The 17,166-nt window shown below is 40.4% G+C and overlaps 1 protein-coding gene across 1 annotated transcript in view; it reads right to left on the bottom strand.

Annotated features, from left to right (window-relative positions):
• The window catches only part of TBC1D8B (TBC1 domain family member 8B), a 45,714-nt gene that overhangs the window by 17,245 nt on the left and 11,303 nt on the right, over positions 1-17,166 (bottom strand). Inside the window, exons 2-8 of the mRNA XM_029067248.2 lie at positions 16,254-16,364; positions 12,736-12,854; positions 10,979-11,204; positions 10,039-10,279; positions 8,955-9,162; positions 8,064-8,234; positions 4,379-4,528 (exon numbers count right to left, since the gene is read on the bottom strand). Coding sequence (XP_028923081.1) covers positions 4,379-4,528; positions 8,064-8,234; positions 8,955-9,162; positions 10,039-10,279; positions 10,979-11,204; positions 12,736-12,854; positions 16,254-16,364 — 1,226 coding nt within the window. The remainder of the gene's footprint in view (positions 1-4,378; positions 4,529-8,063; positions 8,235-8,954; positions 9,163-10,038; positions 10,280-10,978; positions 11,205-12,735; positions 12,855-16,253; positions 16,365-17,166) is intronic.

A 17,166-nucleotide genomic window follows, 5' to 3' on the forward strand; every position in this document is an offset into this window, starting at 1 on the left:
TGTGGGGAGAGCACTGTACTAAGCACTTGGAAGAGTTCACTACAACAGAGAGGGTAGTCACGTTCCCTGCCCACGGGAACTTACAGTCTAACAGCAACAAAAATAAAATATTTCTATCATTCCTATTTTTTGAGTCAGATCCAATGAAGTTACAGAATCAGGGCTTTATCACTTAATAATATTTCTCAAAAGCCTAGTGTGTTCAGAGCACCTGACTGCCTGGAAGGGTATAAAAATATCAGAGACATGATCTCTTCTCTCAAGGAGTTTCCAACAGAAAGCAGAAATAAAATTATTTACAGTTGCAAGAAGAATGGAAAGAGGTAAAAATCAGTCACTAAGCATTTAAGAGAAGGGCATGTAAATAGACATGTTCACAAGTGCTCTGGGTGGTTGTGAGTACATAAGTGCTGAGGTGATAATTTGCAAGGATATAACCTAAGGAGAAGAAAATTTAACTGGAAAATACCTCCTGGAGGCCATAGGATTTCAGAAGGGCTCTAAAGATGGGGAGATTTGTGGTCTGGTGGATTTGAAAGAGGAGTGAGTTCCAGGCAGGGGAGGGGAAGGCACGAGCAGGAGCACAGAGGGAAGAGAGGTGAACGTGAGGGCCAGTAAAAGACAGCATAGGCTGGGGAATAGCAGGTGAAGAGGCAGATATGTAAAAAAAAGGGAAAATGGTGTTGAGCCTTAAACCAAATGGGCAGGAGTTTGGGCTTAATGTGAAGGGAAATGGGCAGGCAGAGGTTTTTGAGGAGGAGAAAGGTTCATTCATTCAGTCAGGCAAAGCAACATTTTAGGACGATGATACATGCTGCAGGATATGGCATATAATAAAAAGAGAAAAGGTCGGAGGCAGGGAGAGCTGTGAGGCAGAGGACAATATAATCCAAAGGGGAGAGGAGAACCAGAATGCCTCTTGGAACTCCTCAATAAAGGTCAGTTGATAATGATGACAGTGCAAAAAAGTTGAGCACTTTAGGAAATGTAGCAATGTTTTCTGGAGAACTGAGGCACAGAGAAGTTATGTGACTTGCCCAAGATCACAGAGCAGTTTCAGTAACGGAGCCAGAATCAGAACCCAGGTCCTCGGGTTCTCGGGACCATGCTTTCTCCAGGTTTGTGATTACAATTTAAAATGCAGTCATGAGGGTTATTGCTAAATATATTTTTAAGTGAGAGAAAGGTGGATTGGTGGAGGAATCTGAAATCAGGCACCACAGATGTGCCTCAGTCCTGAAAACTCAAGACTGAAAATGTGTGCAAAAGAATTGACTCCAGCATTAGTGGTTTGCTCAGTGCCATTTGTATCTCTCTCTCAGTAGTCATGCTTCCATTGAGATATAGAATCAAACAAACAAGTAGGTGGCCAGGGGTGCAGTACATGGTGAAGTGTATATTTCTGTGCAGGGCCCATTTATAGCCCAAGAGACTATGAGATAAGGCCAATGCTATCTCTTTCCCTCTTCAAAACCCTACTTAAAACTCACCTCCTCCAAGAGGCCTTCCCAGACTGAGCTCCTCTTCTCCCTCTACTCCCTCTGCCACCCCCCTTTACCTCTCCGCAGCTAAACCCTCTTTTTCCCCTTTTCCCTCTGCTCCTCCACCTCTCCCTTCCCATCCCCACAGCACTGTACTCGTCCGCTCAACTGTATATATTTTCATTACCCTATTTATTTTGTTAATGAATTGTACATCGCCTTGATTCTATTTAGTTGCCATTGTTTTTACGAGATGTTCTTCCCCTTGACTCTATTTATTGCCATCGTTCTTGTCTGTCCGTCTCCCCCGATTAGACTGTAAGCCCGTCAAACGGCAGGGACTCTCTCTATCTGTTGCCGACTTGTTCATCCCAAGCGCTTAGTACAGTGCTCTGCACATAGTAAGCGCTCAATAAATACTATTGAATGAATGAATGAATGAACCATGTCCTGGCAAACAAATGCCTTGGCAGCCTCTGCAGTCTTTGATGACAACTTTGGCCACCTATTTTTCCAGGATTCCCACTGGTATGGCCCACCTTGCAGGAAGCCCTCAGTGGCAAGTGGGTTAGAAAGCTTCATCACTTATGCAAAGCTTCAATAGCAAACCCAGGTCCCACGATAACTGGAGCAGTGCTCTTTCCAGTGGAACAAAAGCAGGGGCTGTTAAAGGGAGAATTATGGAGAATAAGAGCAAAAGAGAATGTTTTGCTCAGGCTTGTGTCTTCCAAAGCCTGTGTACCTGTATTCCAATTTTTGTGTGGATGCCCATTTGGATGAGTGTTAGTATCTCAGTCGGTGTATATCGGGGGTGGGGAGGAGGCGCGAGAATAGGGTTTTTATCTGCCTAAGTGTGCCTGTACCTGAGCCAACAGGTCAGACTTCGAGGTGATCAGAGCTGACAGCATCCCAGAAATTCCTGGGATCCATTATTCTCTGGGCTGCCAAAGGCTGGTGCTCCACCAGGTCCAGTCTATCCCAGCTCAGTGGACCACCAATAGTCTTTGCCCCATCCTGCTCTGCTGCTAGCTTCAGTCTTTCCCCCACCCTCCTCTGCCAGGCCCATCTCCACTTTTCACCCTCTGCTGGGCTTGACTACACTTCCCACTCCCTTTATCCCCCTGCACTAGTTCAACTTGATTCATCCTGCTGTTGGATTGAGCCCAGTTCTGCCCGCCTCTAGGATTTAAGAACTGTATTCTGAGCAAGGATGAGGAATGCAGAAGCAGCGACTCACAGCTCCCAGGCTCCATGTCTCTCCCTATCAGTAAACAGAGATTTCCAGACTCAGATCTTTGCTTCAGTATCACCCCATCCTCCTGGCTACTGAATGAACCTGTCCAACCTGTCCCACCTACCAGAGATTAAATCCTGCACCAATCCATCTCCCATTGGGCTTGACCTCTTCCTGCTTCACCTCCAGAGTTTTGAGAAGCAGGAGCTCCACTAGCTTCCCGAGGCCAGCCAGGGGCCAAAGACATTTCTGAATATGTACAACCTTCAGGTAAAGACACGGGGCAGCTCAAGCCACATTCCACTCATGACACCTCTCATATTAATCACATGCCATTTCAGCTAGAATTGAAGAGCTAAATTCAAACGTGTTCCACACCCACATATTAACGAGCAAAAGGACATTATCCTCTGGACAACTAACAACAGACTGTCAATCCAATCCTAAGTAAAATAAAGCTAAGCTCTCTTGTATCTGTGTAAGGTAAATTCATTCTATCAAGTTCACCAGTTTGAAATAAGGTTATTACAAAACAACAAGGAGAGTCAGCATGGTCTCATGTGACATTAAGAGGAAGAACAAGGAGTTTTAAACAGAATTTAGCATAAAATATGAGTGTGGTGAAGAGGGAGCCTAAAATGTGAAGAGAAAGAAAAAAGGAATAGAAAACGGGGCAGGGGAGGAGAGAAAAAGAGAGGGAGAGAAAGAGAGAGAGAACATTAATGCAAAGATACAATTAGATGATTGAAGGGAGCAAAGTATTATTTCCCTATTTTTAGTCAAATCACATCCTGAATCATTTGTCACACTCACATATCACTTCTTCACTGCCGGGTGTCAAAGTACGCAAACGAAAGAGATGCTTCTGTTTTCACCTTTATCCTTGGGATATTACCCTAATGTGGCAATCTGAACACATGAGATAGTGTGCTTAAATGCTTTTTACAATGATTTAAGCCAGGTTTTTATTTTTTAAAATATTTCAGAAGTGACCAAATTCAAAATGAAGATTTTCCAATTCCTAATCAACATTTTAGAAGCAGCGATAAGAGGGCAGACTCAATTGGATAATGAAATGACAACAAAATTATATGTCCAGGTAATTTAATGGACCTTGCGGAAAGGATTACATCTAGACATAGTAGTTTCAGATGTTGTATTTTAAAGTTTTCAGAACTTACTCTTGCCAGTCTTAACAAGAATAAATTCTGAAAATTTTAAGACTTAAGACTTAAAATGAACTTTTGCTGTTTTCTACATATGTGATGTCATCAGGTTATTGAAAATAATCGTGCTGCTTTTCAAATCCAAACAATTTGCACTCTATTTGAGCTGAAACATGATGCAGCAATATGAAGACTGCAAGCCTCCCAAGTTCTTCCGCTGTTCCTCCAAGTGAAAACACAGTGCATCTACAGCCGCCTAAATGCTTTGTGTTTATCGCTATTTTTATTCTGTCCCATCTCTGCCTTGCTCCCAAGACATTTTTAGTTGTTTCAAATATAATGTTTAACCTTCTCTTCAGCTGGGGCAGTACTGTCAAAGCCTCCAGCAGTAGTAATATAAATTATGCCCTTTTGCTAAAATTTAATAGAATGCAACCAACTATATAGAGTGGTACAGTAATTTAATGTCATGTAATCTCCAAATGTATTCCCCTTACCATTTTAGAATCAAGATTTTCCAAATCCTGAGGATGAAATACTGTCATTAAAGCTTCCGTGCTCACAGTCTTGCTGCAGTCTTTCTGACCAGCCCCAAATCGGCCTTCATAGGAATCTGGTGCACTGTCCGTCTCAGAACTAATGGCAACCTGAGAGAAGAAGTTATAGTGTTCTCAGAATCAAATCAACACTTCAAAATCCCTAAGTGAAATAACGTTACAATCTCTTGTATCTTAGGTACCACAATAAAAAATATCATGAATACTGGAAAAAATTAAGGTAATTGGAGACACTGTTTTCCTGCAGGTGCCAAAATAAAGTGCTCTATCAACTCAATCATTAATCCTCAATTAATGAATAACAAATAAAACTACTTTGTCCTCACAGGGTATCACTGATACAGATAAATTGGGCTTGGTCTCTTGAGGATGGGAAGGTCATATGGCTGGAGTTTTCTTAATCCCTCCTTGTCCCGAGGTCAGATAGCAGGGGAGCACTGGGCTGCAGGTTTTAGTGGCTTGACAAGTCCCACATTCCAAATAACTAATGAGATGCAGGAATGCAAAGAGATGTGTTAATGTTTCCTCTACAGCAACTGTGTATGGATATAGATGGGAACTGCTTTTTGCTGTTAACCTTATTCTATGTGTATGCTGATCTCTGACGCAGACATCTGTGGTTAATGTCATCTAAAAGGAGACTCAGATGACCCAGATGCTAACCTGAATGTGGAGAGGCAGTTTACGTGTAGGGGAAAAGAGTACCTATCTAGCAACCTATCTGATTTCTAGTTCCAGTTCCATAGCTTACTGCTGTGTGTCTTTGGACATTTCACTTATCCTCTCTATGCCTCAGTTAAACCATCTGCTAAGTGGGGATATTAATGCCTGCTTTTCTCTACCTTGCAAGGATACTGTGAGGATGAAAATAACCTATGTACTGTGAAAATGCTTTGGAAACAGAAGTACTCTACAAAATCAGGGAGTTATTAGGATTCTCATTCTCTAGAATTCCAGGATCAGGATGGGCAACATTTGGTGTTCTCTAGGAGCTGTGGTTTCCATTCAAAAAAAGTGACATTCAACAGCTCTCCAAGTACCATTTGATCACTCCCAACCTGGCTTCACTTCTGGATTTCCCAGTTTGGTTCTTCCCCACCTACCAGCTCTATTCATATCCCCCATTATAAAATGTTAGATGGAGTAGTAGAAATGGAATAAACTGTGAGATTTAGCAGTGGTAGCATGCCAAAGAAAGCCTCTTTGGCCATCACGTCTTTGAGGCATTACTGCAACAGCAACCATAAGCAACTAGCCACACTGGAAAATGAAGAATGGAAGTAGAGAGCATTCTTCTTTTTTGCAGCTTGGGAAGGGAATTTTATTATTTATATAATAAAATGAGAGGAATTTCTTCAACTCTGAGCTAGTAAGAGCTAACCTCAGGAAGTGATTTTTTGAGGTCTGTCTTAAAATTACTTCCCAAAATGACATTTTTTTTTAAAACTACAGGACTTATACAATTGTCCCTATAGATGACGGTGGTCTATGAATAAAGTGGAATATGAAAAACAGCACACTGCCTTAGGGCACTGAATATATTTTAAACATAGAATAATTATGTAGTGTTGCTCTCTTTCCAATATGTTCAACTAATTATATTTTTTCAGAAATAAAGGCTCAAAAAAAGATGAAAATTAAGTGATTAAATAAAGTGATTAAAAAGAGATGAGTATACAGATAAGAATAGTTCTGATCGTTAAACTTTGAATATCATAGAATACCTCTTACTAAATTCCTCTACAGTCAAAGTTACATACTGTTTCTAAAGGAGACGATTCTTTGATAATTACCTTATTTTACTGTAATGCTGAGAATTCCAAAAAGAAAACTAACAAGTACTCTTCTGAGATCCATATTCGACTACCACCCACAACTTTGTTTTAGGGCAGGATATTTTCCAAAAATGAAAAAAAATAATAATTTAAGGACATAGCAAATAGGATAGACCAATCAACCAATGGTATTTATTGAGTGCTTACTGTTTGCAGAGCACTGTACTAAGTGCTTGGGAGAGTACAATACAACATTGTTGGTACACATGTTCTGTACCCACAAGGAGCTTGACAGTCATTAAAATAAATTATGAATATGTCCATAAGTGTTGTAGGGATGAGAGGGTTCTTAAGGGTACAATCCAAGTGCAAGACTGAATGCAGAAGGGAGAAAGAGTAGGAGAAATGAGGGCTTAGTCAGGGAGGGACTTTTGGAGATGTGATTTTAATAAGGCTTTAAAAGGAGGAGAGTGATGGTCTGTCATATAAGAAGAGGGAGGGAGTTCCAAGCCCAAGGAAGATCATGGGCAAGGGATCTGTGGTGAGAAAGTTGAGGTCATGGTACATCAAGGAGGTGAACGATAGAGGAGTAAAATGTGCAAGCTGGGTCATCATAGGAAATCGGAAAGCATCTAAGGGAGAGAGGTTGAGTGATGCTGCTGTTTTCACTTTCCACTTCCCCCCAGCTGAGCAAAAGCAAAGTAAAAGGATCCACCTCTACATTAAACAGAAACCCCTTAACAGAGGCTTTAAAGCAGTCAAGCACTATCTTACCTCCCTGATCTACTACAACCAGCCCACACACTTTCCTCCTCCAATGCCAACTTACTCACTGTACCTCGATCTATCTCACCACTGATACCTTGCCCAAGTCCTCCATCTGGCCAAGGACTCCCTCTCCCTTCATATCCAACGGATCACCACTCTCCCCATCTTCAATGCCATACTGAAATCATACCTCCTCAGGAGGCCTTCCCTGATTAAGCCCTCATTTTCCCTATCGCATTTGATCTCCTCTCTGTTACCGACACACTTGGTCTATAACCAGATTTACTGAATGCTCACTATGTGCACAGCACTGTACTAAGAGCTTGGAAGAGTATGACAGATTAAGCACTTAGTACAGCGCTCTGCACACAATAAGCGCTCAATAAATATGATTGGATGAATTAGCAGACATGTTTCCTGCCCATAACAAGCTTAGAGTTTAAGTACCTTGATACTCACCCCAGCCCCACAGCACTTATATACATATACTCTTACTTTTCAATTTCCCTTATCAGCTACATAAAATCTGTCTCCCCCACTAGATTGTAAACTCCTTGTGGGTAGTGATAATGTCTACCAACTCTACTCTCTCAAGTGCTTACAACAGTACTCTGAACACAGTAAGCACTCAATAACTACCACTGACTGATTGATGTCACAGCCCTTGGCCTGTGGGAAGAAAGATTTAAATCGTTACTTCTCTTTGGATTAATAAATTCTAAATTGGTTTTGCTAAACACACGAAATTGACATTATCGGTGTTAACGATGATAATGAAAGTTTGGTTGAGACCAAACTTTTCCAGCAGTGGGTAGTAAATCTACAGTGAGATTAGGCCCTTTTTCAGACCCTTGAAGAGCTCTACTTAACTACAGTTTGAGTCCTTAAAACGCAAACCGTAAATTGTATTTCAGCATGTGAGCCTAAGACCCGTATTGGACATAAACAATAAAATCACATTTATAAGGAGTGAATGACCTGGGAAGAGAGCATTTACAATGGCTACTTGTAAATAGTTAAGAAAATTAAAGGTGTTATAAATTATAAAGGCTAAAAGTGAAGGAGATTGGCTATGTAATTACCTCTGGACCAATAGTATCATGCTGTGGACTTAAGGATGCTCCACACTTAAGCCTCAGTTTTGCTAGCAGTTGCTCAAAATCTCTAACCTCAGTGAACCGAAAGGCTGTTTTTCCTTTGATACAAATGATGACGGCTTTGTTGGAATGATCTGTTGTCTCTACAGCTAAGACCTGGGGGAAAAAAGGACAAACCAATGAATTTTTTATTTCCCTTGTGCAAATGAGTTAGTAAAATGAGTTAGTAAAGGAAGCAACACAGTATGGTGTGCCCCAGCATTAAATAACATTCTAAACACATCTCTGGAGTTAATGTAAAAGCAACAGCAGTGTTGCTATCTTCAACACATCACCCTACTTCAAGGAAAAAAGTTTCCTTAGTAAATGAAACAGTGAAATCGCATTAGGGATGCCTAAAGGATGCAGTATTATTCTGCCAGGATCATTTAGTCTTTGAAGAATACCATTCTGCACCAGGTTTGTCTTTTGAGAGTCTGTCTGAAGGTGCTGTCACTATTCCAGAACTACCTCTTAAAAATTCATTTGATTACAACTCTTCAAAAGCCAGAGAAAAATGACTTCTGCTCCATATCTGTTATTAAAATTTGGCTCCTCCATACTCTGTACTTTGTTTCCTAAAATCAAAAGTCTTGTTTCATATCTGAAGAAATGTTCCCACTTGCTTTACAACCATGAAACACTCCATTCCAAATAGAGGTACGGAGACAACATTTCATAAACAGCAATACTGAATCCAAATCCAAGACTAATCTTGAGGCTCAAGAATAACTCCTGAAAATCTCTGAAGTGCTTTTCTGCACAAAATGTTGTTATATTTTAACCCACTTGAATTGCAAAATTCTCAAAACTAACTCAGATCCTACTTTACATTACCTCTCTTAATGGAATAATTACACTGCACAAGTTGCCATCTTGGCTAGCAAAGCAGATGTAGTTTTCTGAAATACACATTTTCCCATGAGTATTGAAGTGGCTGAAAGGTATCCACAAAAAACATTCATGTACTTCCTTCAAAGTCTCTTCTTTGGGTAACCTAAAAAACGCATTAAATTGCTCACTGTGGGCTCGGTTTTCCAGACCTCTAAAAAAAAAAAATAAAAAAATAAAATAAACTGTGAATATTTAGCACACATTCAATACTTCATAAAGTTCCTAGTAAATACTTAAATACCCTCATTTTAATAATCTGTATGACTAGGGGATCCTAGCATTTTAAATTAAAAACACTGTTCTTCCTTCTAATGTATTCCAATTTCAGTTTCCTGATGAACAAAAAAGACCAAAACCTAGAAATGCAATGTGCCTTAAACCATCTATTCTAGAGTGATTAGTGGGAAGACTATTATATTCAGATATGAGTGCAGCCTAAACTAGTATTCTTTCAAAATGAAATGGGGACATCTGGTCATCCAAATCTGAATGCATTTAAAGAGTATTCTCAAAATGATATTAAGAAATCAAATGGAATTGAAAAAATAATAGTATCAAAAATCCTCGAAGGAAAAATGTCAAAATTCAATGAAATTTTAAATGACAAAACTGGAAAACAGGTCTTGATAAAGGATAGAGAGCTCATCATATTGCTTTTTCAAAAGGGCTTGAAGGCTCTATCTTCACTTTCCAAATGAAATTTTGAATACTCTACAATTATCATGATTGAATTTATTTTTCTTAGTAAAATGAAAAGGTTTCCTAATTTTGTAATTCTTATGATGTACATTTTTACAAATTTATATCTTGCCAGAATCCAAACAGAGAACTCTCAAATCATATAATTTAGCCAGTTGATCTTATTGCTGCTATTTCTTTAGGGCAAAATTGTGTAAAGGAACTCTCCGAACTAAAGTAATCTAACAGGGTTTGAACTGTTAACACTTCACGTTATTCAACAACTTATTGTTCTTTTCAGTAAGTTTCACTGATGTAAAATGTACAACAGCAAAAAAGCTTTGATTACCTCTTGGTGATTTGTAGAGGATCCCGGAGGACTGGGTCATTTTCAAATGTCTCCTTGTCAAAAAGTCTCCTTACGGCATAGTTTGCCAGCTGCTCCATAAGAAGGAACGTTTCATTAATGTGCAAAAACATCGAAAAGTAGTGATCCTCCCCCCGGGTACACACATGAATACTCTCTGTCAGGATGGCATTGGATGTCTTTTCAAGTTTTGAGATCGCATCCCAGGAGATAACGAGTTTTACTGCAAATATGAGTTATAAGCAGACATGATTAATTTTTCAGGAACGACTTAGATAACCTTAGCACTAATTTTCTGGAACAGTTAGCCAACTAGAAAAAAGTTAGTAAAGGAAGAATTTAGGGGTGAGGCCCAGATACACCCTTGTAAATGGGATATTTCACTTATGAATTGTTTGAGAAAAACGTATCTAAGCATAGCTCTTACTGGGACGCTTTCCTTTACCTTACATCTTTATGTGCTCTCATCCAGATTCATTGCAAGGAACCTACAATAATTCTTACTTTTTCATCTAGGGTTTCTCCCTGAAACTTGACACGTCCGTGCATTTATCCAAACTTTCATCAGTTCAAAGCATTTTTAGCCCTTAAGGATTTCCATTCTTTCCAGTTCCATATTATTAATGCCTCAAAAAATATGAAGCCATTGTATATTTTGTTATTCACATTTCATTTTCAATCCTTCAAATGGAATTTTTTTTTATAAAAGCCTTAGAGTATTAATTCCTTTACTTTACACCCAGAGAGTTACCAAAACTGAATTACAAGGTATACTGATATGTAACTGAAATTAGATGTTTCTAAAGTAAAGACAATTTGGGATTTGGGCCTGGGCCCAAAATGCAGATTTTGGGGGTTCATCCTATGGCTTCGCAGTCATAAACAGTCTAAAAACAATATGAAGAACATAAAGATAACTTACTTTCTGATCCCAACAAAAAAGAATAGAAACTCAAAAAGTTGGTACTAAGATACAGCCACCCCTGACAAGGAACTCTTCCTCTCCAATAGCTGCATGAATAATAAGTCACCAACTTCTCCTGCTCTGCTAATCCAAAACATTTTTCAAATTTCAGCAGCGCTTCTCGAAACTTTTCAGGATCATCTTCCTTTACAAAAGAACCTTTCCCTTCTTCAGCAATCAAGCCCTAAAATAAGAAAAGTCTACATTTAATTCCATCATCTACTATCCCAAAATTCATTTCTGTTGTTCGAACTCGATACTGAGCATTTGCATTAGCACTGCCCTGTTTCCGATCCAAACCATTTTGTTGGGGACAGCAAAGCAAGACCGTGACGCCACCATGGGCTAACAGCTCTTTCACGCCGAGTGGTGGCAGAGGCAAGAAAGATTGATTCCTCGACCTATAAATCATTTTATCCCTACTCCCCAGATTAGCTTCTTGGGCTTGGGGAGTATGTTACTTTGCTTTGTACATTCCAAATGCCTAGTACTGTACACTGTACCCATGGGACATTCAATAAATGTAACAGCTACCACTAATATTTTGGGAGCTAGACAGGCAGTAGGAACATAGAGGTAGCAGAAGAAGCAGAGTTTGTCTCAGAAGTTTTTATGGCACGGCTGCCAGGAGTTCTGAGGACTCAGGCATCCATCCCAGTGACGTGGCACTTCCGGCACTCACTCTCCCACCCCTATGCGGAGCAGGGACACAACAGGAGGCAAGCAAGAGGCTTGTTGGGGAGAAGAGATCTTGGCCAGTCAGTCAATCATATCTACGGAGCACTTACTCTGTGCAGAGCACTGTACTACACTCTGGGAAGAGTATAACAATAAACAGACACTCACCGCCCACAATGAGCTGACAGTCTAAAGGATGAGTTTACAGTCTAGAAGACGAGCTTAAAGTCTACAAAACTCCAGGCTACTCTCTGGTGGTCTTTAGAATCCAGCTCAATCAATGGCATTTACTGAGCACATGAATGGCAGTGGCTCCGCTAAGCACTTGGGAGAATATAAGAGGCACATAATTTAATGGGGGAGATAGACAAACATTATTTAAAGATAGTGAAAGCAGGAGAACGAGCATAAAGTACGAAGAGTTCCAAGCTCTTCAGGAGGAAGCAGCGGAATAACTAAACATATATGTATGTGTGCTGAGGATACGATTATTAAACTACACAAATGCTAAGGGTGGGTGCTGTGAATCAGATAGGGCCTCCTGGAGGCAGTGGTGATTTTAGAGGGGCTTTAGAGATGGAGAAAGCTGTGATTTGGCAGACTTGGCCCTGGGAAAACATGCCTAAGTAAGAGGTTGGAAGCCAAGGATTAGTTAGGAAACTTTAGAGTAGTAAACGCGAGCTGGGGTGTAGTGGAGGAAAAGCCTAGAAGCCAATGGTAAGGAATTTCTGCTTGACAGGAAAGTTAGCAGGAGAACTGGACTGGGAGGGAAGATGAGAAATTTGGCTTTGCCCATGTTGAACTTGAGGGGTCGGCAGGACATTCACATGGATGTGTCCTGCACACATGTGCCTAATCAATATTTATAGAGATTGGATACAGTCCCTAACATCCAAATAAGGTCATACTGTATTTAAATGGTACAAGGATTAGAACAGTAATTATATGCTAACTATATTCTACTTTGTTAAAGAGCACCTTTCTAAAACTTTCAGTCCCCTTAAAAGAAATTTTAATTAAAATCTCCCCATATTTACCCTTATTTTTCCTTGAACAAAACTAGTAATATCTTCATTTGAGTCAAACACAGACAAGGTTTTCATTATATTTTGTTCCAACCATTCCCAATGTTTCGTTATTTCTTCTCTGCTGGCTCCTAATTGAAAGTAGAAGACAAGAAACATTACAAGAGAGAAACTTGACATTACAGTCAGTGTTGTTTAATGCAGTTCATGCTGGCTTACTATGTGAAATAAATTGTATTGATGCACTTGGCAAAAGCTGAAATAATGGGTAGAACTAATAATAATAATAATGTTATTTTGTTAAGCCCTTTAACATGTGCCAATCCCTGCAGGTACAGATGATGAGATCGGCCACAGTCCCAACCCCAAATGGGGTTCTCAGTCCAAGGGTAAGGAGACTAATTCCCATTTGACTGGAGAAACTATGGCACAGAGAAGTTAAATGCTGTGCCTAAGGTCACAGAGCAGACAAATGGTGGAATAGGAATTAGAACCTAAGCCTCCTGACTTCAAGGCCTATGCTCCTTCCATGCTGCTTCTCAATTACGGGTGTGTGAGAGTCTGAGAGTCTAAAAGACTAGTCTAGAAAAAACCTGTTTCAAGAGCTTCTGGGTCCAAAATTTGTCTCTTCAATTGAACTACATAATTATGAGTAAGGTTTAAGCCTTCTGGAAGACTCACAGCTTCCCTGTCTGCCAGTGGCCTAGGATGAATATTACCTTGGCCTAAGAAGCTAATCCAATCCTGCCTGCTCTTTCCATTATTTTTTTTCTGATGTAGAGAGGTATGGTGCCAGTGGAAAGCAGGTAAAATCACAAAGCATCACCTTACATACAGGGTGAGTTGTGAGGGGGAAAACAATGTACCAAAGTACAAAAATATCCCACCTCCTTTTCTGCTGAATCCTTTTCAGGTGGATTCCGTGTCCCTCAATCAGCTTCTGCTGTGGTTTTGCCTGGCAGAAGAGTTAAGAGCATCTAACACTATTGGTCATATTTTCAACAATAGGGTTGATTTTAAGGAAATAATTGAGGCTGGTTTGATTTATGACATGTGGAACGTGAGCAAATCCACTTCAAAATATACTGTGATGCCAAATTACATGTTAAGATTTTACATTCAGTTAGAGTTCAGCTTTTAAAAAAAACACACCTATTCAAAAGTAATCAAAATAGTTTAATGCAACAAAATCACTGGTATTTACTGAACACTTACTACGTGTAGAGCACTGTACTAAGCACTTCGGAGAGTGCGGTACAACAGAATTAGTGGACATGTTCCCTGCCCATAATGAGTTTACAATCTTACTAAGAGATAGCATTTGTGCTTGGACTGGACCAATCTACTCCAGTTCAACTGTATTAATATTTCTATTTTTAAAGATATTAACGTGAGGGGAGGAAGGAGATAGGAGATGGAATATATAGGTCTTTTTTTCTGACCCATGGGACAAGGCCAAAGAACAGGGTCCTTTTCAAATGCTCCCAGGGACATTCCTTGGGTCCTTTCCAGGACCAGACCAGAGGATTCAGGATCTCCCTCTGGCCCTAGAAAGGAAGTTCATTAAAAGAGGTAGCTTATTTCCTCTTCTTCACATATGGCAGCAACTGAAAGACACATAAATTAATACTCGTGTTTCCACATGCTATTATTTCTACTGTGGCACGATGATTTAAGAGTAAAAGTTGAGTAGGTGTCTGAAAATTTTCTAAACTTTCCATTGACAAAAAATTCAATGCATTTTTTAAAAACATATGGGTTTTTATTTCTTCCCAGGACCTGAATAGGATGTGGGAAACAGTTATGAAACCAAACTACTATCCCTATTATTTCTTTTTATGATGTCATGTGTTACTTTCAACAATGCCAGGGTTGGTATGGGTGTGTCTCCAGATGAGCACCTGTAGAGCAGATGGCCTTAACGGGATTATAAAAAATTTATTTAAGCATCAAATGACTAAAACCTACACCCTGGGGACAAAAAACTACAGTTAGCAACTTCTCCGACTGAAGGCTCTGTAATGCAAATTCAAGATTAGCCTTGAGAAAGAGCAAGAGCAACAGAGCAAAATCCTAATCTAGAGCTCCAGATGCATAGATGAAGGCACACAAAGACAGAGCCCGAAGACAGAAGACATCCTTCTACCCACAAGCAAACTCATTTGCACATTCACAACATCTAAGTGATCTTCCCCTTCAACAGTGATGTCAGCAGCAAGGACAGAGATGGAGCAGAGAGCATCTTTCTCTCATGATGGCCAAGCAGCCAGGATCTGGCTCTGAGTTCCAGACTACGTAGGCATCACCATCCCCTTCGAGATTAGAGGTGGAGCCAGGAGCCCAGTTGCCAGAGTCAGAGTATTGGCAACCAAGACGTCTTCCTCCTACTTTGCTGCCAACTATCCTGTGGACTGCCCAGAGCTCCATGGGCAGAAGTGACCTGGATGTCTGGTTTAGACCATTATGCCAGGAGATATATTTGTCCTGCCATCTCTCTTTAGAAACTTATATGAGAATTTTTTCCAACAGATAAGAAAGGACTTAGCAAGGGGGAGAATCCCACTCCTCATATATATATGGGATTCTCCTCTACTATATATATGTAGTCAGAAGCAAGGCTCATTGTGCTCATGACCCCTACTCAAGACTGCAGGATTAATTTTTGAAAAGTCATTTGATTGACCTGTCATATTAATTCAAATAGTCAAAGATGAAAAACGGCCTTGCCATTTTTTTTTACCTCCAGGTAGAGTTCCAATGTTACTACAAAAATTCCTACATCACCTTGCCCCTTCCTACCTCTCCTCCCTTCTCTCTTTCTACTGCCCACCCCGCACCTCTGCTGCCCACCTCCTCACCGTCCCTCGGGCTCGCCTATCCCGCCGTCGACCCCTGGGCCACGTCCTCCCGCGGTCCTGGAACGCCCTTCCTCCTCACCTCCGCCAAACTGATTCTCTTCCCCTCTTCAAAACCCTACTTAAAACTCATCTCCTCCAAGAGGCCTTCCCAGACTGAGCTCCCCTTCTCCCTCTACCACCCCCCCTTTACCTCTCCGCAGCTTAACCCTCTTTTCCCCCCCATTTCCCTCTGCTCCTCCTTCTCTCCTTTCCCATCCCCTCAGCACTGTACTCATCTGCTCAACTGTATATATTTTCATTACCCTATTTATTTTGTTAATGAAATGTACATCGCCTCGATTCTATTTAGTCGCCATTGTTTTTACGAGATGTTCTTCCCCTCGACTCTATTTATTGCCATCGTTCTTGTCTGTCCGTCTCCCCCGATTAGACCGTAAGCCCGTCAAACGGCAGGGACTGTCTCTATCTGTTGCCAACTTGTTCATTCCAAGCGCTTAGTACAGTGCTCTGCACATAGTAAGCGCTCAGTAAATACTATTGATGAATGAATGAATGTATGAAACAGAGCAGAGAATAAACTAAGGGGTTAAAATGGATTACTTGGGTAAATATGACACAGATCCTTAACATTCTCATTTTAAAGGAAAATACATCTAATTTCAAGCATCTTACCACAGGCAATAGACCAATAAACTTGTGAATCCGGTGTCTGATGCAGGATGCGAAATGGAGCCACTTTAGCTGTAGAGTCCAAGACTGAATCAAGGGTCCCAACAAGAAGGCCTATTAAAATGAAGAAATTGTTGAAATTAGGACTTTTCAAAAAATGTCCAAGGAGGAGCATTTATATTTTGAATAGACAGACAGAAAGACCTATGGTGAGATGCTTTTGAGAAAACTACCTTTTCTAAGAACTGCCTCAATTATGAAATCCTCAAATAGAGCTGTAACGGTAGTAGCACAAACACCTGATGAGAACTGTATGAAAGCACTGTTCTAAGCACTTGGGAGAAAAGCTTTGATTCAAAAATGGTCCCTGGGCTCACAGGGGACTCTCCCTCCTGCCTGGAATTCCCTATCTCCATCTACAGAGCCCTACTAAAATCACATCTCCTCCAGGAAGCCTTCACTGACTAATCTCACATCTCACCACCCTATTTTCCCTCCCTACTGCATCATTTCTGAACTTGAGTCCATGACCCCTGAGCTCTTGGGTACAGCCCACAACCATGTCACTTAAGTCTGCGGCCTTACTGTTAATTGCTTCCCCTACCTGTAATTTATTTTAACTAATGTCTCCCTTGCTAGATTGTAAGATCGTTGAGGGCAGGAACTACTCCCTAATTCTACTGTACTCTCAATCAATCAATAAATCATATTTATTGAGCGTTTACTGTATGCAGAGCACTGTACTAAGGACTTGGGAGTGTGCAATCTAACAGAGTTCATAAACACGTTTCCTGACCATAATGAGTTTAGAGGAGAAACAGACATTAATATAAATATATTACAGATCTGTACATAAATGCTGTGGGGTTGAGGGAAGGGTGAATAACAGAGTGTAAATCCAAGCGACGCAGAAGGG

The sequence above is a fragment of the Ornithorhynchus anatinus genome, chromosome 6 (assembly GCF_004115215.2).
Source record: "Ornithorhynchus anatinus isolate Pmale09 chromosome 6, mOrnAna1.pri.v4, whole genome shotgun sequence".
NCBI classification, from domain to species: Eukaryota; Metazoa; Chordata; class Mammalia; order Monotremata; family Ornithorhynchidae; genus Ornithorhynchus; species Ornithorhynchus anatinus.